This window comes from Equus caballus, chromosome 10, assembly GCF_041296265.1.
Source record: "Equus caballus isolate H_3958 breed thoroughbred chromosome 10, TB-T2T, whole genome shotgun sequence".
NCBI lineage: Eukaryota > Metazoa > Chordata > Mammalia > Perissodactyla > Equidae > Equus > Equus caballus.
The window spans coordinates 90,650,382-90,677,743 of record NC_091693.1 but is presented as its reverse complement, the minus strand read 5'-3'; the positions used below and the strand labels follow the sequence as shown (position 1 = coordinate 90,677,743).

Below are 27,362 nucleotides of genomic sequence, written 5' to 3'. Positions count from 1 at the left end.
GACATTCAGTTACAGGTTAGCAGGTCGACACGACCTTGATTTCCAGGTAAGGGAAATTATCTTCAGGAGGAGGTGTGCATGCTTATCTTTGAAGACTGCGTTCTTCTGCTTTGAGGCGATGTGTATCTTTTACTTTAATGTTTAAAGCAGACATGTGTACAGTGTGTTTGATGGCTCATAACTCAGCACTGTTTAGTTCAGGCTGAACCAGGTTTAAACCAGAACAGCCACCTCGCATACCTCAGTATGTGAAAATGTAGTATCATGTTCGGTACCATTCACCACTCTTTCCTTGAAATGCACTCCTTTATTGGGTCCTGTGACGTCACATTTGCCTTGTTCCTCCCTGTGTTTCTACTTGTCTTCCTCACCGGCTCTCCTTAGAGTCATTCACACTCACTCCCACCGCTCGCCTTCTCAGGGGTGCCCCTCTCCCTCTCTCTTTTCCAGCCCTCCTCTCTCTTCTATCTCCCCCTCCCACCTCGGATAGGCCATCACTTGCACTCTCAGATGCTTCCGTCAGTAATCAAACCTGTGTTTTGCTCTCCATCCTTCTGGTTCCAGCACTGGTCACTCAATTATTCCAAATTCAGAAAGACATGAAAGTAGTGTTGTTTGTTGGTCTCTTGCAGCTTCCAGCAAGAAAGAGTGAGAAAAATTGGAGTGAAAGTTCTGGGGTCTGGGGGCAAGGAGGCACACTTTGAGAGTGACTGACTTCGCTGGATACGTTTATTTTCGAGAACAGACGTCTAAGGCGTGAAGATGTTAGAGAAGTGTCAGATTGCACGGCTGGTTACTGGAGAGTCTGGGTAAGGACCAGGAATCCTGACTTGGGATCCAATGCCCTCACCTCAGGCAGCTCTATTAGTGTCATCTCTCAAATATTCACTACCCTTGAGACCCAAAGTTTGTAAAAATTCACTGGTGTGCCGCTGTCCTGCCTTCAGATATATTTTGCACAGGAAAGTTATTGTGACACATAAAAAACAGAAAAGGCCTATGAAGGACACGTCTGTTTCTTAGGTATGTTTGAAACTATCTTAACACAACCCTTTACAAATTCAATTCTGAAAACCATGCCTTAGCTCCTACACAGAAAAAAATGATTAGAAGTTCCTCACACTTGATCTGTTTTTCCTGTGAGCCACATAAAGTTATGTTAGAATGAGCTACTGTAACGTCCTTATAAGATGCTAAGTCCACTGTGATTTAGTGAACATTTTCATTCCGTACATTAAAGAAAGTGTCTTTTGCAATGTTGGATAAAATACAGATAAACTGTTGGAAAGGCTGAAAGAAAGCATACAGCACGTCATTTAGGAAGCTTTGCCAAGTGCAACGTTCTGCGAAGACACGGTGCTGTGGAGATAATTAATGCTCTACTTCAGGGGTGCCTGCTGCTGTCCTGGCCCTGGGGACAGAGACAGGAAATCCCTGATCTGCAGTCTGCAGCAGCCCAGAGCCGCCACCAACCTGGAGCCTGCCTAGCTGAGGACGTCTTGAGGAGCTGGGCGGGACTCTCTGAGGGGCTGGGCGGGGCTCATGGAGGAGCTGGGCGGGGCTCTTAGAGGATTTGGGCCGAGTCCCAGACTCCAGGCTGGGCCTTCTCTCCGGATCCTCACAGTGGTCTGGTTTTGCCCCCAGCCCATCCCTGCTGCCTTGCCCACGAGGGACTGCTATTAGGGAGAGACTCGTTCCTGCCTCCCCAGACACGACTCCTCGCACCTAGCTGCCTTCGCTTTGCTCTGTATTGGGCAGTGAGGGCTTTGGGGTCCAGCTGCGTGGGAGAGGTCTTAGAGCGCAGTTACAATCAGCTCCCTCGGGGCGATGAGGAGGGGAGAGCAGGGGGAGGGGGTGGGACTCCTTCCCAGACCCCTGCTGACCCAGCTTGAGAGGAGAAGGGCACTCGCTGAGGCCTGCAGCAAGAGTGCAGAGTTTTGAATAAGGAATGGAAGATGGCTCTGTTACTGCTTAGGGAAGCAAGCCCGTCCAATACCTTAATTCCTGTGTCTTACTAAGCTTAGCCCTTCTAAGTGAGACAAGGCATTAGTAACCAAGCCCTCTGACCTCTGAGGAGGTCTTGGGAATAAGCAAGTTCATGAGAACTGGGGCCCCTTTCTATTAAGACAACCCCGAGAAGAGAGACCAGTGGGAGGCTGGCCTGGTAGTGCTTTCCACACAGCTCCCGTGAAGACTAAATGAAATAAGGCAGGGGAAGGACTTGCCAGAGTCGAATGTTTAATAAATGTCAGTTCCATTCCATTTTTCCCTCTCAAACTCCGAAACATATACAACATGGCCCAGTTGTTTCTCGTTCAGCACACTCTTCTCAGTCCCTGTTTGAGGACCTGCGCGGGCCGGGTGTTGCCACGAAACGAGATTCAACATCGATCGCAGTGACACTGTCACCCAGTTGCCACATCTTTGTATGGGGAGCCATCCTGGGCTTTTCAGGGCTTTGCACGTGTGGGATGGAGATGCTAAACCCGGACCACGGGGCAGGCGAGTGAACCTCTTTGAGTAGGAACACCACGTGGTGGGATCTCCAGACAAAGGGGGCTGTAGGAACCATCTTTTAAAATGGTTCTTTTTCCATTAATGTAGTTTATATGCTGTGCTGGGTTGAATAGTGACCCCGTCCCCAATTTGCATCCACTGGCAACTTCAGAATGTGAGTTAGTTGGAAACAGAGTCATTGCAGATGTGGTTAGTTGAGAAGAGGTCATACTGGATTTTGGTGGGCCCTAAATCTGACGACTGGTGTCTTTGTAAGAGAAAGGAGAGGGAAGTTTGGAGACATACACACTCCCCACAGCCCAGGGAAGAAGGTCAGGGGGCATGGGTGCAGAGATCAGTGAAGCAGCTACAAGCCAAGCAAAGTCAAGGATTGCCAGGAGCCGCCAGTAGCCAGGAAGAGGCGAAGAGGAACTCTTCCCTGGAGCCTTCTGATGGCCCTGCCAACACCTTGATTTCAGACTTTTAGCCTCCAGGACTGTGAGAAAATAAACTTCTGTTAGTTTAAGCCACCAGTTTGTGGTACTTTGTCACGGCAGCCCCAGAAATCAATGCACACACTCAGATGGGAAGGGTTTCTCATGGGCCTTCATGCCTTTGGGTGGAGGCAATATTGCACTCCCGCGAGAGTTCCCAGTTCTCTTTCCCACTTTTCCTCCTGTTGACGTCTCCCATTCCTAAGTCTCTGGAAAGGCTACTGTGCCTGGTTCCCCTGACAGAGTGACCAACTCGTCCTGTTTGCCCAGAACTTGGTTTAGCACTGCAAGTCCCGTGTCCTGGACCCTTTCAGTCCCGGCAGAGGGCCTGGTCACGCCATCCGAAGGCCTTCCTTGCACACACAGGTGGTTCCCTCCAGGCAGAGAGTCTCCCTACAGGTGCTGCAGGCCCGGGGGACAGAGGGGATTCCCTCAGGGGGATTCCCACACCCTCCTCACAAGAACCACTCGGGGTCCTTGTGCGTATTTATACACCCAGCCCTGCTGTTGATGACCACATGGCCTGGTTTGTCAGGACCTTTCCTGCTGGCACCTGGAGGATGAACTGTACACAGCCTACCTTACTGCAGAGGCACCCTCTCGAGGTGGGGCCGGGACAGGTGTGACCTTCATAAGCAGCCAGGTGAATCCTACATTGCCAGAGTCCAGGCTTAGCGCAGTCAGCCGCATCAGTGCTTGACTTCTCAGGGCAGAGCAATGATTTTCCAAGCAAGGGACCCTCACCTACCAAAGACTATGGCTTTAGCTGGGGCTAAAATTCATTGTCCACAGCAGGATTTATTACTATCCCGATTATGCAAATCTATAGAGCTTGTACACATCCTCACATCTCAATCTCTTTTCTTCTAACAATCTCTTTTATCTCAAAACACAGGTTCCCACAGAGGGCTGGCCCGGTGGCACAGTGGTTAAGTTCACTCACTGTGCTGCAGCGGCCCAGGGTTCACAGGTTTGGATCCCGGGCACAGACCTAGCACCGCTTGCCAAGCCATGCTGTGGCAGCATCCCACATATAAAATAGAGGAAGATGGGCACGGGTGTTAGCTCAGGGCCAGTCTTCCTCACAAAAAACAGACAAACAAAAACCCACAGATTCCCACAAAGTGAATGCAGGGGACACCATTTATCTGGGTTTCCTCAGTCCTGCTATGAGCATCATCTCTCAGATAACTCACTTTCTGCTGTGCCTGATTGCTGAAGACGCTCCCAGCTCTTCAGTGTAGCGCTCCCCAGAGTCATCTTGGCTTCAGGAAATCTCTAGTCCAGGAAACAAATGGTTCCACCGTGTGTGACCAGTTCACTTTACAATTTGTGCCTGAACCATGAATAATCACGACTTCTTAGCAGCATTTTTTAATGAGAGAATCAGAAACAGAGATTTTAACTCATTTTTGTGTGTTCTGTGTTTGTGAGTTGTCCTGCATTTACAATTAGTGGGCAGAGCCCAGCACCCCCCAAAGGAGAAATGTTCCGTGTTGGAAACTTGTTTCATTATTGATATTAGATAAATAGGTATTTCCACCTCAGGAAGTTCGAAAGACTAAGACGCCCCTGAGATGGGAGTTAAGGAATCTGTAAATGCCTCAGAAAACATTGTAGGAGGATTATTCCTATAACTCGAGGAAGGCAGGCTCTGTGACAAAGCAAGATTCATTACAAAGCCAAAATTATTTTTCAAACTTCTGGCATATTTAGATAGGATTTTCATGCCAGGCCAAATAATTATGAAATTAAAAAATTTCTTGCAGGAATGCTTGGAATTTTATGCTAATAAAGACATAACTTTAGAAGACTTTTTCTCTGTGAAAATGTTATGTCTTATAACTTTCTTCCAGGCACTTGAGGTGAATAGTGTGACAAAATTCCTGTAAGAAGCCAAGGTAAGAGTCACTTACTGTAAATTCTTATTCACATGTGCCATTTACTGATTCATTTATTTCCTCCTTCAGCAAACATCTTCTGAGTGTCTGCCTGTGCCAGGCACTGGGTGATTTCCGAGTGTGCTGCCCTGGAGGACACAGATATGCTCCTCTGCCTTCACGGAACCGTCTTCCGGGGGGAGATGCTCAGTCAACAACAGTGAACAACAAACAAGACATTGCAGCTGTGCACTGAAGGGCTGGCTTAGCAGGCTCAGGCTGTTCACACCCTGCAGGTTCCAGAGAAAGGCCTGTCTTTGGGGGGCTGGCCCTGGACCAGCTCCTGGGAGATAACCTCTGAGCCTGGGACTGTCCCGCCTGGAGGGGGTGCTTCAGATCTCAGAGGCCCTGGGCCCTGCTGTGTCAGCCTGACCACTGGGGACAGGGGGGCTGTAAACTGAGCAGTCAGGTCAGTGACGGGCACTGCATGCCCATGGGCCTGATCCACAGTAAAACCTCTGGGCACTGAGACTCAGTGCACATCACTGCTTGGCAGTACGTCACACGTGTTGTCACACAGCATTGCTGGCAGAATGCAGGGCGTCTCCCTGTGGCTCCTGGTACCCACGCAGCTCTTCTCTTTGCTGGTTTTGATCTGCATTCTTTCACTGCAATGAACCACTACCATGAAGATAATGACTGGAGCCCTGTGATTCCCTGTAGCGCATCACTGAGTCTGAGCGTGGTTGGGGACCCTCGATGCACAGATGACATTAAATGAAATGAACAGGTGATGTGTTAGAGTGACTGAGTGGGGGGCCCTGACACCTCCCGGTCTCATCAAAATGGAGAATGTGCTGAAGGCTGAGGGAGGAGAGAGTGCTGGGCATGAGCAGAGCTCAGGGAGGAGTGCTCCTGGCAGAGGGAGCAGTGACGGCAGAGGCTTCGGGACTGCCAAGGGCCTGGGTGTTGGAGGACAGGGAGGAGGCCAGGAGGAGCCTGGTGGAGGCATGTGGCACCAGGTGGGGCTGGGACGATTAGCCAGGCCTTTAGGGCTCAGGAGGGAGTTTGGATTTCATGACAGTCACGCGCTGCATAGCGACTTGTCAGTCAGGACAGTGGTCCCATAAGATGAGTCCTGTAGAGCCCAGGTGTGTGGCAGGCTGTACCATCTAGGTTTGTTTAAGGACACTCTGTGATATTTGCACAACGACGACATGGCCTAATGACACGTCTCAGGATGTGTCCCCATCCTTGGGCGACGAGTGGCTGTAAAGCACGCGAGTCTTGTCTGGCGAGGTTACAGCAGGCCTACTCCTGTGGCTTTTTCCTGCATTCATAAACTCGATGCATGTGCAGGCATTTTGATGAAGGGGCTCACGGCAGGTTGCCATTATCCGCCAGAACAACCTGTGGACCTCGACGGCTGAAGGACATTCTCTACCTGCAGCTATAGCAGCCAAGGTGACCCTCCCACTCAAGAGGCTGTTCGTCACTCCTGCACATCTCCATCCTCGCCAGAGGCTCATTGTGGACCATTCCCCCTGACTCTGAGCTCAGCCCCGTATGCTCTATGCCAAGTCCAGCTCCACGCACAGCCCATCACGGCAGAGAGTTTCTGCGGCTGGCAGCAGAGGGGGCAGAGGCGTTCAGTGTGAGGGGGTCTGAGTGTGCGACTGCTGGCTCTGAGGATGGAGGCCAGGGAGGAGCGAGGGCCACTGTGCCAGCAGGGAAGGGGGACCTCAGCTGCACCACCACAAAGAACCAGCTTCTCCTGACCACGGGAGTGAGCCTGGAAGCGGGGCCTCCTGGGAACTCCAGGGGAGCCCAGTCTGACCAGGCCGACACCCCCTTTCTCCACTCGGAGACCCTAAGTGGAGAACGGTCTGAAGCGCAGCCTGAGCCTGCCTGGACTTGGGGGCGACAGGTCTGTGAGCCGACAGTGGGTGCTGTCTTAGCTCGCTAAGTGTGTGGTAACTTGGAATACGGCAACAGGAAACCAACACTCAGCCTGCCGCACGCTTCTCCTTCCTGGGCGTCCACACAGACGTCTCCACTGCGCACTTAGTCGTAAAGGCTTTTAATGTCGCTTGCTTCCCGCGTGTTCCCGCGCGAGCTGTCCCCCGCTTTAAATTGTCAGTGCAAAGGAGATGGAGGTGGGGCTGTATTCCTTCCTGGCAGCCACAAAGCCAACAGACGGCTGCTGGATCAACTCACAGCTGTTTTAAAAGAAACGCTGCTTTAAATCATTTGAAAAGTAAAAAAGTGGTCCTGAGATAAAACAACCATAATTAAACCACAAATTACTGCATTGATTATAAAGTATTTTATAACTCATATGGTGGTTTGTAAACACCAAAAAAATCCATAATGAATTTGTTTTACATTTGAGATTTCAATGATTTTTATTTTTCTTAAGCCCACTAGTATTCTCTAACTATATGCCAAGATCATATGAGATAAATATTTCTATAAATTTAATAAATGATGCATTCATAAATTGATTAAACTTCCCAAACCAGAAATTTATCACCGTTTTACTAAAGCAAAGCATTTTTATTTCATATGCTGTGTGCATACGTGTACGTACAGGACACTAGAAGGAGAAAAACACTTGGGGATTTTGCTTCACTTAGAGAAGAGGTATCTTCCTTTGAGTCTGAGGAGTGGAAATGGTGACAACGAGACACTCGTGGATAAGAACTGTCCCCTTCTGCCGGGTGCATCTCCAGAAGAATGGACCTGAAAGCTTGTCAGGTGGACTTGAAGACGTCGTCATGCTGCACTGACATCCTGTGAGACTCAGGGCCAGCAGCTGTCCTGTTCTCTGATGGAGCAGCCATGAGGGAGCCCCCACACAACAGGGACACCGCCCCGTGCAGGCTCCCCGAGCGTGGGGACGACTGTTCCTCCTCAACAGAGGTGCTAAACGGTGCAGAACATCGTATATTTAAGCACATTCTCTTCTCATCTCCATCTGTATGGCAATCCAATTCATTGTTTGGCAGTTACATTTCCTGAAATCAAGAGAGACGGGGCCTGGCAGGTGACGAGGATGCTGCGGGAATGTGCAGGGGTGCAGACCTTCCTGGGAGGTGTCTGAGGTCAGTTTGTGGACGACGGGGAGACCTGTGCAGGACAGGGGAGCTCTGCCACTCACCACCTGTGTCATCTGGGAACAGGCACTCAGCTTCTCTGTGCCTCAGTTTCCTCATCTGAAGTGCAGAAGCCACGGCTGCACATTGCTCGTGGTGCCGTGAGGGCAGGAAGAACTCCTGCATGCTCAGACACGCCTGGCTTGGAGAAGGGCTGTGTGAGGGTGATCGCTATCATTGTCGTCATTTGCACAGTGGTCGGGCGCCGAGGCCTCAGACCAAGAAGCTGGGTCTAGGCTTTGTTCTGGCTCTGACAGCAACCCGCTGTGTGACCGTGGACAAGTGGTTTACACTCTCTGTGTCTCAGGGCCCCATCTGCAAGTGGATGTAATAACCGCACCAACCCCAGAGGGTTGCCCTGAGAATAAAGACAGTGATACACACCGTGTCCCAACAATAGTGCCACACACCGTGAAGCGCTCAGTGAATGCAGCCTGTGTTGCTTCTTATTAAACTTTCGGGTCCAGATGACGTTATTCGAGCTCAGTACTTCATTCTCCCATCACCGGGTGACTTGGAACTGATGCTGAGATGCGGCCATTCTCTAGGCGTAGCACAGGTCTACATGGGCCCTCCTCAACTCCGTGCGCTTGTGTGTTCCAATGCCGTGCTCCACTCAGGGGTCACGGCAGCAGGCTGGCGGAGTGGACCGAGCATGGACACTGCAGCAAGCAGACGGGAGTTTGGAGCCCTTCCTTCTAACCTTCCCCCTAACCGCTCAGTCTCAGGTTTCTTCTTCTGTAAGATGGGCACAGCAGCCTCTAACCCTCAGTCGGTTGTCAGAATGTGGAGACATTATTTGTGATGTGACTTGGTGGAGTCCTCGGAAGAGCAACTTTAAACAAGTGTCTGTTGCTCCCTCCACGGAAAGGCTGTCACCGAGTCCCTGCTGGGATGTTGCCACCGTGGTCCCAGGAGGCGTTAGAGCTGGGGTTTGGTTAGAGCTGGGTCACAGATGGGCTGTACACAGCCTGTCTCCCACTCTGAGTAATCGTGCTGACTGTTCCAGGGCGAGGGCCACCCTCCTCTCTGCCCCCGCCGCCTGGGCACGCTGACCCGGGGTCAGCATCCATCACTCCGTCGCAGGACCCTCCCCAAACCCCAAGCACCCAGAGGGCGGACGCAGTGTTGTCAACTAAGCACGGAAGCGTTAGGAAATCACACTCTGTGACTGCTGGTGTTCCCCGGGGATTTGGTCCATTTTGTCTTCAAATGCTACGCTGAAAAGCGACGTTCTACAGCCACCTGCTGTTCTGAATAAGTACGTATTTTTTCAATTTTGATTCTGAGAATGTTTTCCTTTATTTTTTCATAGCATTTCAGAGCTATAAGTTTTCTTACAGTCCATTTTCCAGCCACTTCAACAGTAGACGAGCACACTGAGGCGCAGACAGGCCGGGTCTACAGGTGGCTGTGATAGCCGTTCATTCGTCCACGTGGTCACCAAACGGTCACCTCACTCCTGCATTAGGAAAGGTGCTGTGAGAGAGAAGAGACAGCTGAGCGGTGTGAGGTGGGTGGAGGTGGTGGATGGGACTGGAGAAGCTGATGGGCAGCACATGGGCGGACCTGTGTGTCGCTTTAGGGGTCTCCGCTCGATCTCAGAGGTGGGGAGGGTCAGCGAGGGGGCGTGAGGGAGACTGCCAGGGTCAGGTCCCATGCGGCTGGACCATTTCAGCATCTCTGCAGGAGGGAGCGTCTAGAACTGGAGACGGGAGGGCGGTCAGGAGGCAGCTGTGGCAGCGGCGCCAGGCGGGGCGGCAGGGCGAGGTAGAGTCTGTGCTGAAGGAACAGACGGGAGGTAAAGCAGGGGGCACAACTTCCAGCTACGGGGCTTAGACTGGACATGAAAGTGTTAAGGACGACCTCGGAGGAGTTTTAATTTCGGTGACAGAGATGATGGAGGTGTGACTGAGGCTGCAGAAAGAAGACAATGGTTCAGGAGAAAAGAAGGCAGTTTGAATTCTGCAGTGGCTGAGGTCAAAGTGTTTGGGGGAGAAGCCAGGTGGTGCCAAGTGCTGGAAGTTGACTAGAACATTCTGAAGCATAGAAAAGTATGGGCTAAAGGTACATATTAGCAAGTCACAAGGGTATAGCATGGATTGAAATCATGAAAGAGGATGACATAACAGAAAGAAAAGGTATAGAATGGCTAGAAGAATCGTTCATGGAAAGAACCCCGGGGATGCCAACACTGGGTGAGAGGGCAGAGGAAGACCAGCCCCAGACGGATAAAGGGGAGGATGGATGGAGAGATTCAAGGAGAACCTAAGAGAAGGAAAAAAATCCCTGACAGCTGGTGGTTGGCCTGGCAACCAGGCGCCAGGCCATGATGATCTGATGCTGAGACAATGGGTTCCACCAAATATCCACATCAGACAAGCCACCTGTAATCACGGCAGAGCGAGACAAAACCAAGACCACTGAACAGCCGTAGCTGAGCCCAGAGAAGACAAACACCACAACCACAAGACAAGATGTGGCCTTTCCTGATGCAACATGACTCAGCGCCAGCACCCACTTCCTCGAGCCCTCTCCAGAACCGCCTGACATAAGCCTACAGCTTATTTCAGGGCCCCGCTAACCCTCTCACATCCCCAGGGTCTCCGTGATGTGCAGGCTCCCTCTCTCGTTCAAGTGAGGTGACAGCGGCACACACCTCATCAGATGGACGTGACACACTGACAGCTCGAGGTGAACTCCCCGCAAACGTCAGGTAGCTGGTACCACAGTTGTGACTAGACCTTCTCTAGATGGGAGAGCAAAGTAACTACAAATTTTCATCATTAAATTATATATTTATGTATTTTTGTTTGTAATATTCATTGCTTTTATAACCATAAACCCCCCAAATTCATAAACATAAAAACTTTTCAGGTACAATCCACATTGCCAAGGGCCCTGCAATCCCTCCGTTTCCCAGCAGGGGGAACTGTCTGCTCCCCATAACCCTCATTTCAGGACCAGGCTGGACGAGCTGCGCGTGTCCAAGATAACAACGATTTACGCTGATACCCATCTATGGAACTAGCCCCTTGCAAACGTGAAAGGGCCCCTTTCCAATCTTATTAAAGTGGAAAACCTGCGTGAAAATCGTCGTCGTCGTCGTCCTCAACCCCCACGTTGTGGCTCGCTCTGCAGGCAGCATCCCAGCTCTGTTAATAGTCATTACAACACCATGGGGTGAGGAAACTGAGGCACGAAGTTGGGCGGCCCAGTGTCGCACAGCCGGCGTGAGGAAGCATCTGCACCGGGCGTCTGGTTCCACAGCCTGCGGCTCCTGCGTGGGTGGGCATCGCTGGACCCCAACCAGGGCGCTGGAGTCTCTTCCAGAAATTCGGAGCCCTTTCTCTGCCTTCACCTCAGCATCAATGAGCCCTTTTCCTCAAACCCACTGGAACGAGAAATTATATCTAGTCCAAAATTATGCAGAGATATGAGAACACCCGTGAAGCGCTCATTTTGTCTGAAAACACTTATGATCAGCACTCTATTTGGTCTGTAAGAATGTGGGGGTTTTTTTCTCACAAATATGTTATCTCAGCTAATTAAACACGTATTTTCATTGCTTTGACCAGCTGAGGGCGCATTTTCTTCGCAGTCTGTGCCGCAGGCGGTGAACTCGGCGGGCACCCCTGTGTATTCTTGCAACGTGAAGGTGTTTGCCTCTGACGAAAATACCCGAACGTGGTTCATGTAGAATGAGTTCACGTGGTTCCAGATACTAACTTTCTCAGTACTTTTATCTTATTCGTCCTCAAAACTTGCCGGAGACACAAGGCAGAGTCCTTTCCTCTTTCCCTTGAGAGCGCGAAATAGAGAAGGCTGGCCTGTGCGTGCAGCTGCGTGCTTCCCGTTTCTTTCGTGCTAAATTAGTGGAAGAAGTAAGAGATCCAGAAGAAACCTTTGGAGGTGTAAGGAAAGGTGTGACCCTCGTGGGATCTGCCGGAGGCTCCGGAGGTGTGGACCCGAGAGCTGGTTCCTCCCTGGCGCCCCCCGCCAGCACCTGCGCAGTCACCGCCCACCTGCGCGGTCACCCGGGCACCGGAAGCGGGGCCGGGCCTGCAGGCGGGGTTCTGGGCGCGGGTGCATGCTGGCACACGGCTCTTATTTGGAGAAACCTCAAAAGAGTCCACGAAAAGAGTGGATCGAGTGGGGTCTACGCAGAGTGGAGATTTGTGGTGGGGATGGACTCATCCGGAAGCGGAGGAAGTGAGCCTTTGTCCAGCGCGCGGTGTCCACGCCCACAGTGTCGACCGCGCTCCCCACGTCCCGACACACGCCGGACACTGGGGCGCAGACAGGAACCCACCTCGCCCCCGCGGCCGAGGGCGGGCACAGGGCGGGGCCGCGGGCAGAGGTGCAGCGGGCCCCTCCACCCCCCACGCCTGCCGGCTCCCGGGTTTGGCGCGGTCAGTCCCCGGGCGGCGTCCGCCGGGCTCCAATTGGAACGCCCACCTCAAGCTGCTCGAGACCTCAACATGGCGTTGTCGCCAATCAGACCCTTGTCCGACGCCAGGGGCGGGCGCGGATTAAACTCTGCGCGCGTGGACGCGCCGAGAAGAAAAGCTTTCGGAGTGCGAGGGTCAAAGGGGAGGGAAAGGGGGCTGCGGGGGCGCGAGGCTGCGGCCAGAGCCCTGGGCACTTGGCTCCCCACCGCGCCGTCCTGTCTCCTCCCCTCCCCGTGTCTCCCCGACCCCTCTGGCCCCCCATGGCCCACTCAGCCCTCCGACCCCCTATTTCCCCGCCCGCCACCCCTGACTCCCCCTCGGCCCCCAGATCCCCTGGCTCCCCAGGCCCCCCAGCCCCCGGCCGGGCCCCACCCCGTCGTCCGCTCTGGGCGGGGTAGTCCCGCCCCGCCCCGAGCGACCGGAGCCCGGCCCGCCTGGCCCCGCCCGGCCGCTGAGTCACCGACTTGAGGTGGGGCCTCCGGGCGCCGCCTCCCCGCCGCCTCCCCATTTGTGGCGCCGGCTGCGCTCACGCCCCACTCTCCTCCGCGCCCCTCTCCGTGCGCCCCACTCTCCTCCGCGCCCGTCTCCTCGCCTCCGGGAGCCCCTCTCGGTTCCGAGCCCGCGCCCCGCTCCTCTCCTGCTCGCCCCTCTCCGCGTCCCGCTCCCCTCCGAGCCCCGCGCCGAGATGCTGCGCTGCGGCCTGGCTTGCGAGCGCTGCAGGTGGATCCTGCCCCTGCTGCTGCTCAGCGCCATCGTCTTCGACATCATCGCGCTGGCCGGCCGCGGCTGGCTGCAGTCGAGCACCCACATACAGACGTCCTCGCTGTGGTGGCGATGCTGGGAGGAGGGCGGCGGCTCTGGGTCCCCCGGGCAGGGCTGCGAGAGCCTCATGGAGTACGGTGAGTGCCGCCACCTCCGGGAAGGCCACCGGGCTGCGGTCGGGCGTGCGCCGGCCTGGGAGCGTGCGGCGTTTGGAAGCCGGCCGGTGTGAGGGGCTGAACAGTGTCGGGGTGATGGGTGATTCAAAAAAGTCTGTCCGGAGCTTGGGCTCCCGCACCGGACCGCAGGACGAGAAAGCGGTAGCAGCTCCGGGTGCTCAGGCAGGCTCGGCACAGGAAGACGGCGGCGGCGTCCGCGCTGTTCTGTCCGAGGGTCTGGCGGGTACGTGCGAAAGACGGTTTCAGCCCTGGACAAGGGTTTAGGAGTAAACATAATGCACAAAGTATATTTTCTTGGAGACCTGGGATTTCTTCCCATTCCGCCGCCTCCTCCTCGGTTCTTAGGATTCAAATACAGGTGTTAAGACGCGCGCCTCCCCTAAGTCGGCGTCCTGTTCCTTTAACCTGAACCGGGGTGGCGGGGGGGGAGCTCTTCTTCCCCTGGAGAAGCCCTTTCCGTGGCGGTCCGAGCAGCTCCGACCCCAGGGGTGCCGCGGACCTCCAGCCGCAGCTCGTCCTTGTCACCTTTTGTCTCCGGCGTCCTTTGGCCTACGCCCGCCTTGCAGTTTGGAAAACTTTGTTTTAATCTGATTTGAAATCTAAACGGCAAGCACATCGTCTACACCAGCAGGTGAAGCGGAGTTGACAGGTGTAGCATTTTGCGGTGGAGTAGTATTTCCCAGCGGGGAGACCCTGACGGTCGGTAGCCGGCACTGGGGCGGGGCGGGTCCTGCGGGGGCCACGCTGCCCCCGCGAGGCGCGCGGCTGGGCTGTTTCTCCCGCCTCGTGCGCCGCGCGGGAGAGGGGGTCCAAGCCGGACCTGATCAGGGGCTTAAAGCCCAGTACGACAGAGTGGGGCCTTGCCAACCGAGCTGAGCCGGTCTAAACTGGGCAGGCCGCCCGCCTCTCCTCGCTCCCTGCTGGCACCGCCGGCTCGACTCCTCCCCTCCCCCAAGTGGCCCTGGGCTTCCAACCAGACTCTGTTTATTTCTGGGGCGGTGTGTCTGGGCTCCTGCTGTGTCTTATCTAGGGTGGAATTGTTTGGAAGTTCCCACGGTGAACTCTCCCCCAAAGGAGGCATGGTCCTCGTTAGCGGGTAAGAAAATGTAAAGACTGAACGGAATTCCTGCTTTCCTGAAGGTCTGTGCTTTTCCTCTTAAAACACAAACAGCTGGCCTGCAAGGGTCTGTATTATCCCAAGTCTTTTAGTTTTTAAAGGGAATCGATTTCTTTGAAATACTATATCCGTACCTTCTAGTTAAGATGCATTCGAGCTCAGTCTCCTGTAGGGACTTAGGTCTGCTCGGACAGGTGTGTTTTTCAACAGACTTTGATCATCATGCCTCACTCCAAAGACCAACACAGACCCAAAGAACGCTCAGCAGTCCTGCCTGTGAAGTGGGCGGTTAGCTTGGGCGGGAGAGGTGCTGGCAGAGCCGCCCGTGCGGCTGGACGGGATCTGGCCTGCAGGGCTGGGCTGGGACGGCAGCCCGCTTGTGAAACACACACAATGCAGGTTTTATTTTTCTTGACTTGCAGGATGAGCTCACCTGCCTAGGGCGTGGCTCTTCCAACTCAGACTGACACCATGCTTTGAACATGCAAGAGAGCAAGCACATTGTGTTTCTCACTTTAGTTTTTTAATTAGATAGAAGTCTAAAGCATTAATTTTTTTAATTGTAAAGAAAACACTGATCCTGTGTATAGTTTATGTTTTAATTTTATGTAGAAATCGGCCTTTTGAAAAGTTCCGTTTTCCAAGGAAGGGAGTCTTGAAAAATCTATCACTAGCTTTGTGACGCAGCAAGACCGCTCTTCATAAACAGCCGTGGCCTTAACATCCCAATTGAGTTATTCCTGTGACCTTTGCAAAGACAATTAAGTGCCAATCATGTGTTAGATGTGGCTTTTGCTCAAGACCTAGGGTCGAATCATGAATCCAGGATCGTCCGTTGCCGGTGGCCCTGGGGAGAAGAAAAGAGGTGGGAACCCACAGGAGAGGCCACTCAGGCCCTTGGTGTCAGAGATGAGGTGGGTGTCCCTACATTTCTGCTCTGTCTCCACTACGGACCGTTGGCGAGCTCAACCCAGTGTGGAAGTGTGAATTCCTACACTGCAGGCCATTATCTAGGCATCTCTGGGCTCCAGAGAGCTTCAGAGCCCCAGAAAGGCCTTGCCGAAATCAGTGTTTACAGGCCTCATACTTTATCTGAAAGGCACAAGCAGTTTACACACACGCCCACGTATGTGCAGGCACAACAAGGGGTATTTGATGGCTCTGATTAAAATGATGTCTCAATAGAGAGAACTGAGTGTGTACATGCACTTTTTAAAACTTCTTGATATGTCTAGAATATAAACATTGTGATTTACCATTGTAACCATTAAGAAAACTTACTTTTTATTACGAAGCTCTTGACCCTCTCTTTTGTTAGTTGATATTCGTAACACCAGTATGTTTATTTGGTATTAAAGATGCAGATTATTCCTACTGTGCCAAATACTGGCAATAATACTAAATAATATGGAAGTTTTCTGTAAAGGTCAGTAATTCCTTAGAATTATGTAAAGAGAAGAATAGTATTTTTTGCACTGTTATTAACGTTTTTTTTTAAAGAATTTCAGGTTACTATGTCTCATCATTTTTCCTCATAAATGAACCAACTTATACACGGAATATGTTATTTTACGTGATAGCTAACAGCTAAATAAATACCCAGCTTAACAGATACTTTTTGAATTTTTAAAAAATCGTGATGTATACTTCTCAAAACAGGAAAAGAAAATCTAGATTTAAACATTGAAATGGTCATTCAAATTTCACATGTAAATAAAATGCAAAGTTAAATTTGAATGCATGTTCACGCATGCTGTTTCTGCACTGCCAGCAGCTTGTTTCCAGTTTTAAGAAAGTACATCAGGAGGATATTCTAAGCATCAGCCGCGTAGATTTCAGATCTGAGCAGGCTCCAGCCTGTCCGGGTGGAGGCTGGTGGAGACGAGTTTCTGCACAAGAATGACAGCCAGTGTGGCCGCGTTCCAGAGCTTGCCTGGGATCCCACTGGGGAGCTCAGAGCCTCATTCTTACCAAAGACACCCTTTGAATCCACAGAATGGGGCCAATGTTTTTTATGTGAAATTGGCCTTTGATAAGTCAAAGAATCAGAGTATTACATGAAGTATGTTTAGGTCACTTAGCCCTGTGGATCGTAAGTGAACAGATAATGAGAAAAATAAGTACGAAGTTAGCAGGTTTAAGCGATGCTAAAGTTAACTTAAAGGACTTCATTTTGAGATTAAGCTCTTGGGGTTTTTTGTTGGGGGCTGGGTGAGGTATTGAAATGTTCTTATTTTATGAAAAGGCATCCGTAGATAGATTACTCTGTGGGGGCATGTGTTCACGTCCTTACATAGCAAAATAAAAAGTTGGCTACTGTCGATTTATTTTCGTAATTAAAAAATATGCATATTTTGATTTATAGAACCTAGAATTCTATGCCCTGGTGGTCCAGCTCGGTCCACTCCCTGGTTGCTGCTCGTGGCAGCAACCACCGAGCGCCTCAGCCCTTTTCGGGACCTGACCTGTCTTCTCCATGCAAAGGGGGCCAGACTCCCAGACCATTAGAATCAGGGAGGGGAGGGCCCTACCTCTGCCAGCTTTCACCAGAGCTGCTCATCAGCACGCCCAGCTCCTCTGAGCTGCTTCTCTTTGTTGGGCCACTTCGTTGGGTTCTCCCGACGGTGCCGTTTGTGTAAAAGGTCGTCTCTTCTACCCACAGAGCTGAAAGTGCGTCCCCGTAAATTCCACTGTCCAGCCTCCTACTGGACAGACTTTCCAACGTTTACGGGTAGCTTCTGAATTCCCTGGAGTTATCTTGTCTGAATTCAGGCCACAACCCCTGGTTTCACATCTTCCCGCGTAGGGCGGTTTCCCACTCAGACTTTAGAAGAGGCCATGAAGGGTTGATATCATAGTTCTGTAGAACACGGTGGTAAGTAGTTCTCGTCAGCTCGTTTCAGGAGCAATGCCGAGCACAAAGGACTCCCCCAACCTGGAGTGCTCGCCCGCGTGACCCCCCCGAAGTGCCTGCAAAATCGCTTCTTCTGGGTAGATTTTTGGGAGGCCTGTTATGGGCTGTACTCTGGATTCTCGCTACACAGGTCTCGCAGACCAGCGGCATCAGAGTCGTCTGCGTCTCAGGCCCCACCTGTCCGACTGGAATCTGCATTTTATCAGGGTACCAGGTGACTCCTGAGCCCTTCTGTTTCGGAGGCACGGGCCTCTGTTACTGCGATGACCTCCTCACTGACCGTGCCGTAGGCTTTCTGAATATGTCATCCACCCGTGCTCATATTTACTTGTAAATAGGATCTTTTTTATTTTTTAAACTATGGCTTTATCCAGTTTTCAGTTCTGCTTGTTTATGACATCGGGAGCCCTCTAGAAACAATATGAAGAAATCTAATCACAATCAGATTCACTAGGTGGGGCCTTTGAGTTGTTAATAGCGGAATCCTCTGTTCTGGAAGGGGACCCACTCTGGCTGGGTGACAGGCTGCTGTCCGCAGGGCACTGAGTGAGGGGCCGGGCCACTGACTGTTTTGGTCAATGTTTGGCGTCCATGAGTAAAATTACTTAAGAATGCAGCACATCCATTAAAAGAAATCCTAACTTTGGGGGGAAAATTAGTGACAGTCTCCAAAATATTACCGAGAATATTAAAAATATTAGTAGTATTTTCCTTCTCTTAAAAGTTTATTATTTTTCTTTTCACAAGCCTCAGTTTGATTTACGGTTTCCAGGTTGGCATTCAAGGTCCTCGTTTATTGTTACTTTTTTGGCTCTTTTCTTGTCGGTTGACCTTACTGGTCTTTTCTCAGATGCACTTGCCTTGTAACATTGTGTTTTCATATGTCATTCTTCCTCATGCAAAAAACTGAAAACTATTTCCCAGGAAAAACTTAGAATTTCATTGGTGACCATTGAATGGTTTCCATGTTGTTGACTTAATGTTGAATTGTTGCAAGCGAGAACACAGTTTGGTAAGCTGTCTTTATCTACGTGGATCTTTAATGAATCTAATTTAAAAGTGGATTTTTAATACTGCTGGTTTCTTTGATAATGTAAACTTCTCCAAGTGGTACTTAGAAAATAAACTTAGGACAGAACAGAATACATGTAGCACCAAATTGATCTTCCCTTAGGGGAAAAAAAGCAGAAAACCTTCCTACCCAGAAACATAGCACCTTTTTACCTGAAGGACTGCAGGCTTCGTGGTCTCAGTTCAGAGAATGATGATTGACAAGGAGAATCCTCCCCTCTCTCTCTCTCTCACACACACACAATCAGGAAAAGCAATAAAATTCCGTGTGTCAAATAATGATGAAGGCCAGACTTGTCTTCAGAATAAAGGTGGACAGTCTGCCTTTGAAGAACTGAGGACCATCTGTGGAGTCACAGAAGAAGTAGCTTTAGGATAAAGTTTTAAAAATTGACATTTTCCCTTGGGGTTGGTAAATATGGTATAATTTAGACCATGGTATAATATAAAAACATAAATAGTTCCCAGAAGAGTTGGGTAAATTTGTAAATATTAGGCTCATTCTGGGTCCACTGAGACCAAAGGCTCTAAGGGTACAAACTCATGGAGAATTGCCGTGTCGTGTCTACATGCCCGTTGGTCCCCTCCCTGGGCAGAATATTGGGCTGGGAGGACCCTGCTCAGACCTGGTGGAGCCCATTTCATCATCTGACAACAGAATAGTCATTGGCATGGGAGGGCAGACTGCTGGACTCGTACTCGTCAGTCAGGATCTTCACACCACGCCGAGATTTGTCTTAAATGATAGTGAAATGATTCAGTGGGTGTTTCTGTGCTGCAGGAGCAGGTTTTACACGTTCTGTTTCTCAAGACAAAGTGTCCCTTAATTTCCCATTTTGGTTTTCTTTAGACTCAGCCTTTTAAATAAGAAAGACACGAACTGAATTGATTTAACACAGCGCAGGAGAAGTCTGCTTGTATCTGTGCTCTCCTGCAGCCTTCAGACTGGGGGTTGGTTACTATTTCTTTTCTTTAATTCCTTCCAAGCGCCTGAAGCTAAGTGTAAATTATGCCTCAGCTGTGACGTTAGAGGAAGGAGCAATGGAACAATCTAACTCGGTGTTAATCTTCCTCAAGTAAACAGGGAAAATTATTGATCTCACTCCTCAGCAACATCACACACAGTTTATTAGCTCTACCTCTAAAACCTTAGTCTGTGATTGTCAAAGTTTGCTCCTTGAAATATGTTCCTCGTTAGGATGTTTTTCCTGTTTTTATTGAAAATTCACACCTGCTGTGCCATTTCTCTTCGTGTTTGCATTTCTCTGCCTGCTTACACAGAGATGTGGCCTTTCACTGCGTGGTTTCAAGCCTGTGAACTCACCTCAAAAGGAAAAATCAGTGTCTGCTTATTTGAGTTGAGCGACTGGATTTAACTGAATTTAGTGATTGGCAGTAGCGGTAAAAATCTATAGAAATGAGGTTATAATTGACAGAGGGTCACACACTGAAAGTTATGTCCTCTTTTTTGGCAGTGCTGTGTCTGGTTTTATAAGGAGATTAATCATCTTTCTTAGTTCCAGAAGTTTGCTGTGGGTATAAGAAACACCAGTGGAATGCAGACTCCCGGGCACCACCTCTCGAGCTCTGGTTCGGCGGGTCTGGAGGGAGGCACAGGATTTTTTTTTTTACTTTTTTAAAATTTTTTTAAATTTTTTTTATTGAGTTGATAGGTTACAATCTTGTGAAATTTCAGTTGTACATTAATGTTTGTCAGTCGTGTTGTAGGTGCACCCCTTCACCCTTTGTGCCCACCCCCCACCCCCCCTTTCCCCTGGTATCCACTAAACTGTTCTTAGTCCATAATTTTAAATTCCTCATAGGAGTGGAGTCATACACAGATTATCCTTCTCTCGCTGGCTTATTTCACTTAACATAATTCCCTCAAGGTCCATCCATGTTATTGCAAATGGAATGATTTTGTTCTGTTTTGCAGCTGAGTAGTATTCCATTGTATATATGTACCACATCTTCTTTATCCATTCGTCTGTTGCTGGGCACTTAGGTTGCTTCCACGTCTTGGCTATTGTAAACAGTGCTGCAATAAACATTGGGGTGCACAGGACTTTGGGGATTGCTGACTTCAAGCTCTTTGGATAAATACCCAGTAGTGGGATGGCTGGATCGTATGGTAGTTCTATTTTTAATTTTTTGAGGAATCTCCATACTGTTTTCCATAGTGGCTGCACCAGTTTGCATTCCCACCAGCAGTGTATGAGGGTTCCTTTTTCTCCGCAACCTCTCCAACATTTGTTAGTATTAGTTTTAGATATTTTTGTCATTCTAACGGGTGTAAGGTGATATCTTAGTGTAGTTTTGATTTGCATTTCCCTGATGATCAGCGATGATGAGCATCTTTTCATGTGCCTATTGGCCATCCGTATATCTTCTTTGGAGAAATGTCTGTTCATGTCTCCAGGGAGGCACAGGATTTTTAATAAGTGACACTGATGGTTTAGACTCAGTGGTCTATGGGCTGGACTTTGAGATGATCTACTTTACCTTGCCCCTAAAATCTCTTATTGATCTCAGAGGAAGAGCCAGAAGCTTTGGAGGAAAGTAAGGAAAATTATAAATATAAAACTAGGCCCACTCGGGTACCGTCCCAGCCCCATCCCGGGGTAATTTGTGGGAAATCAGGGTGTTTCTGAGACATAAAAATGTCTTCTCCTGGATAACCTGTTATGCCCGCGTCGCTCATAAACCTAGAGGATGTGGCGGGCCCGTGGGGGCGGGCTTTGCTCAGGGCTGTCTGTGACGCAGGGAGAAGAGAACGTGCAGCAGGCAGTGAGAGCCATCTTTGCGTGAGGGTGCAGAGCCTCGTGGAGGCAGAATGAAGTGAAAACTCGAGGTGCAGATCCATGAGAAGCTTGGGGAACCGCGAGGGCTGGAGAATGAACAGCTGCCTGGCTTTTCACACGAGAGCTCTCATCCTCACGACAATCCCGAAATAAGGCGATTTTAGCCTTGGTTACAGATGCGCGATTGACAGAGGCTGGTTGGTGGCAGAGGCAGCGTATAAATGAGGCCCAGCTGCCCTCAAAGCCCTCGCTCTGTCTGTGCTCCCAGATCTTTGTTCAGGTTGACCAGTCAAATGACCTAGAAGTCGGTGAGGTGAACTTGTTATAAAAATCACAGCTACTTTAGTTGTTTTATTTCGCATCTCTGCTTAGGCATTAAGTATACGTGTTCAGTGATTATTTTTGCACGGAACCAAACATTAATACGACACAGAGATCCTTTTGAAGGTATTTGAAACATTTCCTAAGGAGATTGTTATTTGGATTTTTCAATACAAAAATGTTGTTTATTAGGGTTATATAATATCAGAACTTGAGTGAACCTTTTAAATATACCTGTTTATATGGGAAGTTTATTAAATGAGAAATAGTTTAATGAAGTTTAACTTTCATTTCAGAGATAGAAACATTTTCCCCACAACTGAAGAGAGAAGGTGTTATTGCAAATTAGTGTGTTAACACCTAGGTCTGTGAATTGCCGATTCTTCCCTTGAAATATGGAGATGCTTAAGTGTTGTCCAAAGAAAGCCTGTCCTTCCGCGCAGATGCGGTCAGCAGAAGGAGCAGGATCTGTGGTCAGGTCTGGTCTGTGCCTTCGGCCGGTCTGACTTGGAACTGCCGTTTCTTCTCTCCCGCAGCGTGGGGCCGGGCAGCCGCCGCCATGCTCTTCTGCGGCTTCATCATCCTGCTCATCTGCTTCGTCCTGTCCTTCTTTGCCCTCTGCGGACCCCAGATGCTGGTCTTCCTGAGAGTCATCGGAGGCCTCCTGGCCCTGGCAGGTAAGGCGCTGTTGGCCGTGCTCCATCGCACCTCCAGTGGCCTCGGTGCAGTTAGTGACCAGTCCACGCAGAAGACCCCGGGATTTGCAGTTCCTCTCTGTTCTCAGAAATCGTGTCCTCAAGGGCAGAGGTGACGGAGGAGAGCTGTGTCCTGAGGCCTGACCCCTCTCCTCGGTAGGGTCTCCTCAGGGGCGTTCTCTGCTCCCCGTCCCAGTGGGGAAGGCTGTCACCCTGGTGCTGCTGTCTCTGTTCGGTGACGCTGAGTCCAGTGACACCCTCCCCAGGGAGCAGGGCTGTGTCAGCCTGGAGGTGCCGTGTCTCCGCAGTGGCCCCGGGCGGGCCTCCTGTGAGCTCTGTCCGAGGGGACTGGAACGTGCCGGAACCCCTTCATTGTTGAAGGGGTTTTGTGGCCCTGTGATGTGGTGGGTCACAGGGGTGTTCTGCAGGGGCACGGGGGACCGGGAGCACTGGGAGGTGGAATTGCCTCCTTGAAGCACAGAGCTAGTGCTGGGGCCGGGAAACCCATTATGCAGGCAGATGGGGCTCGGAGTGGACACTTATTAATCGAATACAAGAACTAGGACTCCTGGGGAAGAAGTATTTGAGATTTTAGGCAGGCACTGCACGCCAGGTGAGTATGTCGGAGGAGCGGGACCCCAGCTTTAGACGGAGAGCTGGGTTTCCTGAGGAGGGAAGAGAAGGTGCTGATGAGGGCAAGGCCACAGGTCATTTCTCGGGTGCTGACCCAGGCTCCTGGGAGTGAAGCGGAGACGCAGCTGCAGACCTGGGCACAGACACAAAGTGGGCGGATGGTCTGGTAACAGGTCAGAAGCCTCGTGACTGGAAGGGTCCACCAGATTGAGCATGAGCTGGAGGGAGACCACTTTGGGGTGGGTTCCCTGAGCCTGGAAAAGTTGAGTTCACAGACTTGGGAGGGGGACAAGTGAGGGTGAGAAGTCCCGACTGAGAGGAGGGAGGTGACTCAGAGAACCAGCCAGTGGGGCCCAGCCCTCGCCTGGACATTGACAAATTTCTCCGGATTGAAAATAGGATTTAGGGCCAGACCCAGTGGCCTAGTGGTTAAGTTTGCCCACCGGCTTCCATGGCCCAAATTTGGTTTCTAGGCACAGACCTACACTGCTTGTCTGTCAGTGGCCAGGCTGTGGTGGCGGCTCACCGACCAAATAGAGGAAGACTGGTAACAGATGTTAGCTCAGGGCCAATGTTCCTCAGCAAAGAAAAGTAAAGGATTTACTCTGTGTCCCTCATGTTTCACAGCTGGCTTTTGCAATAATGTTTAAAACCAGAAATGGCTAAGAATCATAAAACCCGTGAAGAACCTTGTTGCATCCCAGCTCCACCTCTGTTTGGTGTTTTGTAGTTCAAATTTATGAGACGTTATCAAAGAAACACCTTTGGTATAGCTTCATTTCTCTCGCCTTACAAGACTAGATGAATGCCTGTTTCAATCACCATTGGAGGTAACATGCTAGGACATTAGCGTTCCTTGCAAAATCCTAGTAAATGCCATATGACCCAGCAATTTCACTTCCAGGTATATATTCAAAAAAATTAAAATGGACTTGAACAGATATTTGTACACTTGTATTCAAAGCAGCATTATTCACAATAAGCAAAAGGTGGAAACACCTCAAGTGTCCATCAGCAGCTAGCTGGATAAACAAAATGTGGTCTATACATACAATGGAATATTATTCAGCCATAAAAAGGAATGAAGTTTCTATATATGCTACAATGTGGATGGACCTTGAGAACATTATGCTAAGAGGAATAAGGTAAACACAGAAGGACAGATATTTTATGATTTCACCTGTATGGAGTAAGTGCCTGGAAGAGGCAAATTCATAGAGACAGAAAGGAGATCCAGGTTACCAGGGGCCACGGGGAGTGGGTAATGGGGACAGAGTTCATGTTGGAGATGTTGAAAAGATTTAGGCATAGACAGTGCTGATGATCACACAACACTGTGGATGTATTTAATGCCACTGAATTGTACACTTAACAGTGGTTAAAATGGTAAATGTTATGTTGTGTAAATTTGCCACAATTAAAAGAATCATAGTAAAACTCTTCCGTCCATCTTAGCATTAAAACGTTAAGGTCTAGTAACGGCCTTCTCCGTGCTCGTACCCTGCTCACCCCTGTGACATGGCAGGGCGCACGTGGAAGATCAAGCAAAAAACGCATAACATAGCATAGCACACATATACTCATCAAAGCTTTATAGGATTATGTGTGTTCATTGAAAAAGACCACAAAAGTAGATTTAACAAAGTTCTTTTTGTTCTAAAGTGGCTTATGTGTTAATACAAGGATCGATGATAACTGTATTGATGGGCCCCTTCTACCAAAGAGTTTAGACATCTCCTTGACACGCTCCTGCCCATGTCCTCCCTCACGCTCCCCCAGGCGCTGGGATAACCCCCTGCCCTCTGTCTCCCCACGCCTGTTCTTCAGATCCCCACTTCCTCTGCAGGGCTTCCTCGTGAGTCCCCATATGGATCACTCGCATCATCCGTTTGCTGTTTCACTTATTGAATGAATGTTGCAGCGGTGTACTGTTGAAGGCCCACGTGGAGTTATAAACGTGTGTGAGTGCACGCACACGTGTGTATGTTTAGATGTTACTGTTGCTGACACTGAAAATATTAACAATGTGTTTGCACAGGAAATAGAGAGATGAGAAGGTGGACTCTTTACCGTCCTGCCTTCTCCGTGCACCGCAGCTCTGGACTTTTACTTTCGTGTGTGATGCCTGTCTGTGTGCTGTAGAGTGAGGCCCCAATGGTTTTCTGACCGTGTTTCACACACTCGGTGCCTGGCATCTCTGACACACAGTACCCAATAACCTTTTTTGGCCCGTGGTTAGCTAGAGGCCCCAGCCCTTTTCATTAGTTGTTTAGGTGGACTTAACACCTATTTTTAAGCAGAAACGTGTGGAGGAGGGAGCTGATCTGCTGGTGCCACGCAGTCGCTCACGCTCTGGGATTCTCTCTTCCCCTTAGCTGTGTTCCAGATCATCTCCCTGGTCATCTACCCCGTGAAGTACACCCAGACCTTCAGCCTTCACGCCAACCCTGCCGTCACCTACGTCTACAACTGGGCCTACGGCTTCGGCTGGGCGGCCACCATCATCCTGATCGGCTGCGCCTTCTTCTTCTGCTGCCTCCCCAACTACGAGGATGACCTCCTGGGCAACGCCAAGCCACGCTACTTCTACACGTCCGCCTGAGGAGGGCCGGGGGAAGTCGCTGCTGCCGGGCGGGCTCCGGGGAGAGTGTTTTCCCCAGAATACCTGCAACCTCTTAAACTAGTCAAAATGCTAAAATAATTTGGGAGAAAATATTTCTTAAGTGATGTTACAGTTTCATAGTCAACTTTTATATATGTTTGTAGAGTTAAACAAGACTTACCTCTTTCAACAAATTACTATAAAATGCCAATATTTCCTTCCATCTATCCGTGCCGTTCATACTGCATTTGTAAAAGACTATGAATGTGAAACTTACCACTTTCTAAGGCAAAAATGAGAAGACTTCAAAGATGGAAGCGATGTGATCAAGTTTCTGTTTTTCCCAGCTGGAACGGACCGGGTCTGTTAAGGGCTAAATATTCTAAAATATTCCAAAAGAAATGCAAAAAGAAGTATTTTTTCAAGCCTTCGGCTATTTAAAGAAGCAAAATAGTTCCCTAAATGCTTATAGTTTATGAGAATTTCTAATGAATATCCTGAATAAAGGATTTTTTTGCCAAGCTTCACGTTAACCTGATATGGCGTCTAGGAGAGTATTCTTCGTGGCCAAAGCCTGGTGCAGTAGAGTAGGGCCTCCTTACATAGCGAAGTGTTAAGATGAAATTTTCTCTTTCAACGTGGTTTATAGGGCTGGGGTGTGGGAAAACACTGTATCAGTAAGTGTGTACGGTTTTGTGTCTGTGTGTTCAGGGCCAGAGTAGACTGGATTGAAAGATGGCCTGGGTGTAGTTCCTCCCGACTGACAAGTGTGAGTCTGCTCGGGAAACCTCAGGGGGGTCATTCCTGTCACAGCGAACCTTACAGCAGCCTCCGGAGGAGGGATGGCTCGAATCTTCCATCTCAGGTCTGACTGGCTCTATCGTACAGACACAGCTTCTGATAGGCTGCCTCTGTAAGCAAAAACTTATCGTTAAAAACCTGGTTTTCCTTGGTAAACAATTTAAAATATCTGATGTAAAACATGCAGCGGGAGAATTCAGGGATGGGAGGTTTCTCTGAATGACAAACATAGGATATATCACATGGATTATTATTATTTTTCTACCATTTGTACTTACATAATGAAAAGCAATTCATTTTATATATCAAATTATTGTTTTGTAAGTTGCAGGATAAGCAGTTGCAGTTTTCATTGTGAATTTTTCCCAATAAACCAGGTGTTCTAATCTTGTTTCTACTTTGCAGTTTTGTTTTTCACATCTGGGGAAGGGAATTTTTGAAAGATACTTTGAGTGGAGTAGTAAGAACATCGGATAGAATGAAAAGCTGCTTTTCCTCAGCTGTAAGGGTCTTGCTCGTTTTAGGTGTCCAGTAACAATTTTTGAATGATCTTTAATGGATCCTTGCAGTCTGCTCCCTGAACTCGTCCACAGTGACCGGTGCCCTGGACGCAGATAGCAAACATATCTGCCCAGTGCTGCCAGCGAGGGGAGCGGACTAAGACTTCTGGTCGGTCCAGACGCCAGGGATGGTGAGGTGTGGCTGGAGGCAGGTCCCCTCTCGTCTTCCTGTTGAGATGGGCCTTCTTCATGCAGGTGGTGGGGTGGCAGGCAGTCCCTCCTTCTTCTCCTGCTGCCTTCCTGTTGGGTAGCTTTCTCCTGCCATTGTGGTCGGTTAATTCTACTGTGGTGTCTAAATGTATATAAAGTTATTCCACCATGATGTGCATACAGAAGGCTTGCACGTGGTGTGGTGGGAGAAGGGAGGCATTTCTGTTTTGTGCTTCTGTTGGCCAGTTGGTCCTTGGCACTGAATTTTTCTTCTGTGCTTTTC

General features: G+C 49.9%; 1 protein-coding gene and 1 long non-coding RNA gene across 2 annotated transcripts; one reads left to right on the top strand and one right to left on the bottom strand.

Annotated features, from left to right (window-relative positions):
- Positions 1–7,177: 7,177 nt before the first annotated feature.
- Positions 7,178–12,316, bottom strand: LOC111775395 (uncharacterized). The gene is made up of 3 exons (XR_011422657.1): positions 11,108–12,316; positions 9,595–9,807; positions 7,178–9,504 (listed from the first exon to the last, which is right to left on the bottom strand). It is a non-coding gene; the product is annotated as an uncharacterized lncRNA (long non-coding RNA).
- A 283-nt stretch (positions 12,317–12,599) lies between these two features.
- Positions 12,600–26,755, top strand: PERP (p53 apoptosis effector related to PMP22). The gene is made up of 3 exons (XM_001504417.5): positions 12,600–13,375; positions 22,175–22,315; positions 25,342–26,755. The coding sequence occupies exons 1-3, from the start codon at positions 13,162–13,164 to the stop codon at positions 25,566–25,568; spliced, it is 582 nt and encodes a 193-aa protein (XP_001504467.1). The 5' UTR covers positions 12,600–13,161; the 3' UTR covers positions 25,569–26,755.
- Positions 26,756–27,362: the final 607 nt, after the last annotated feature.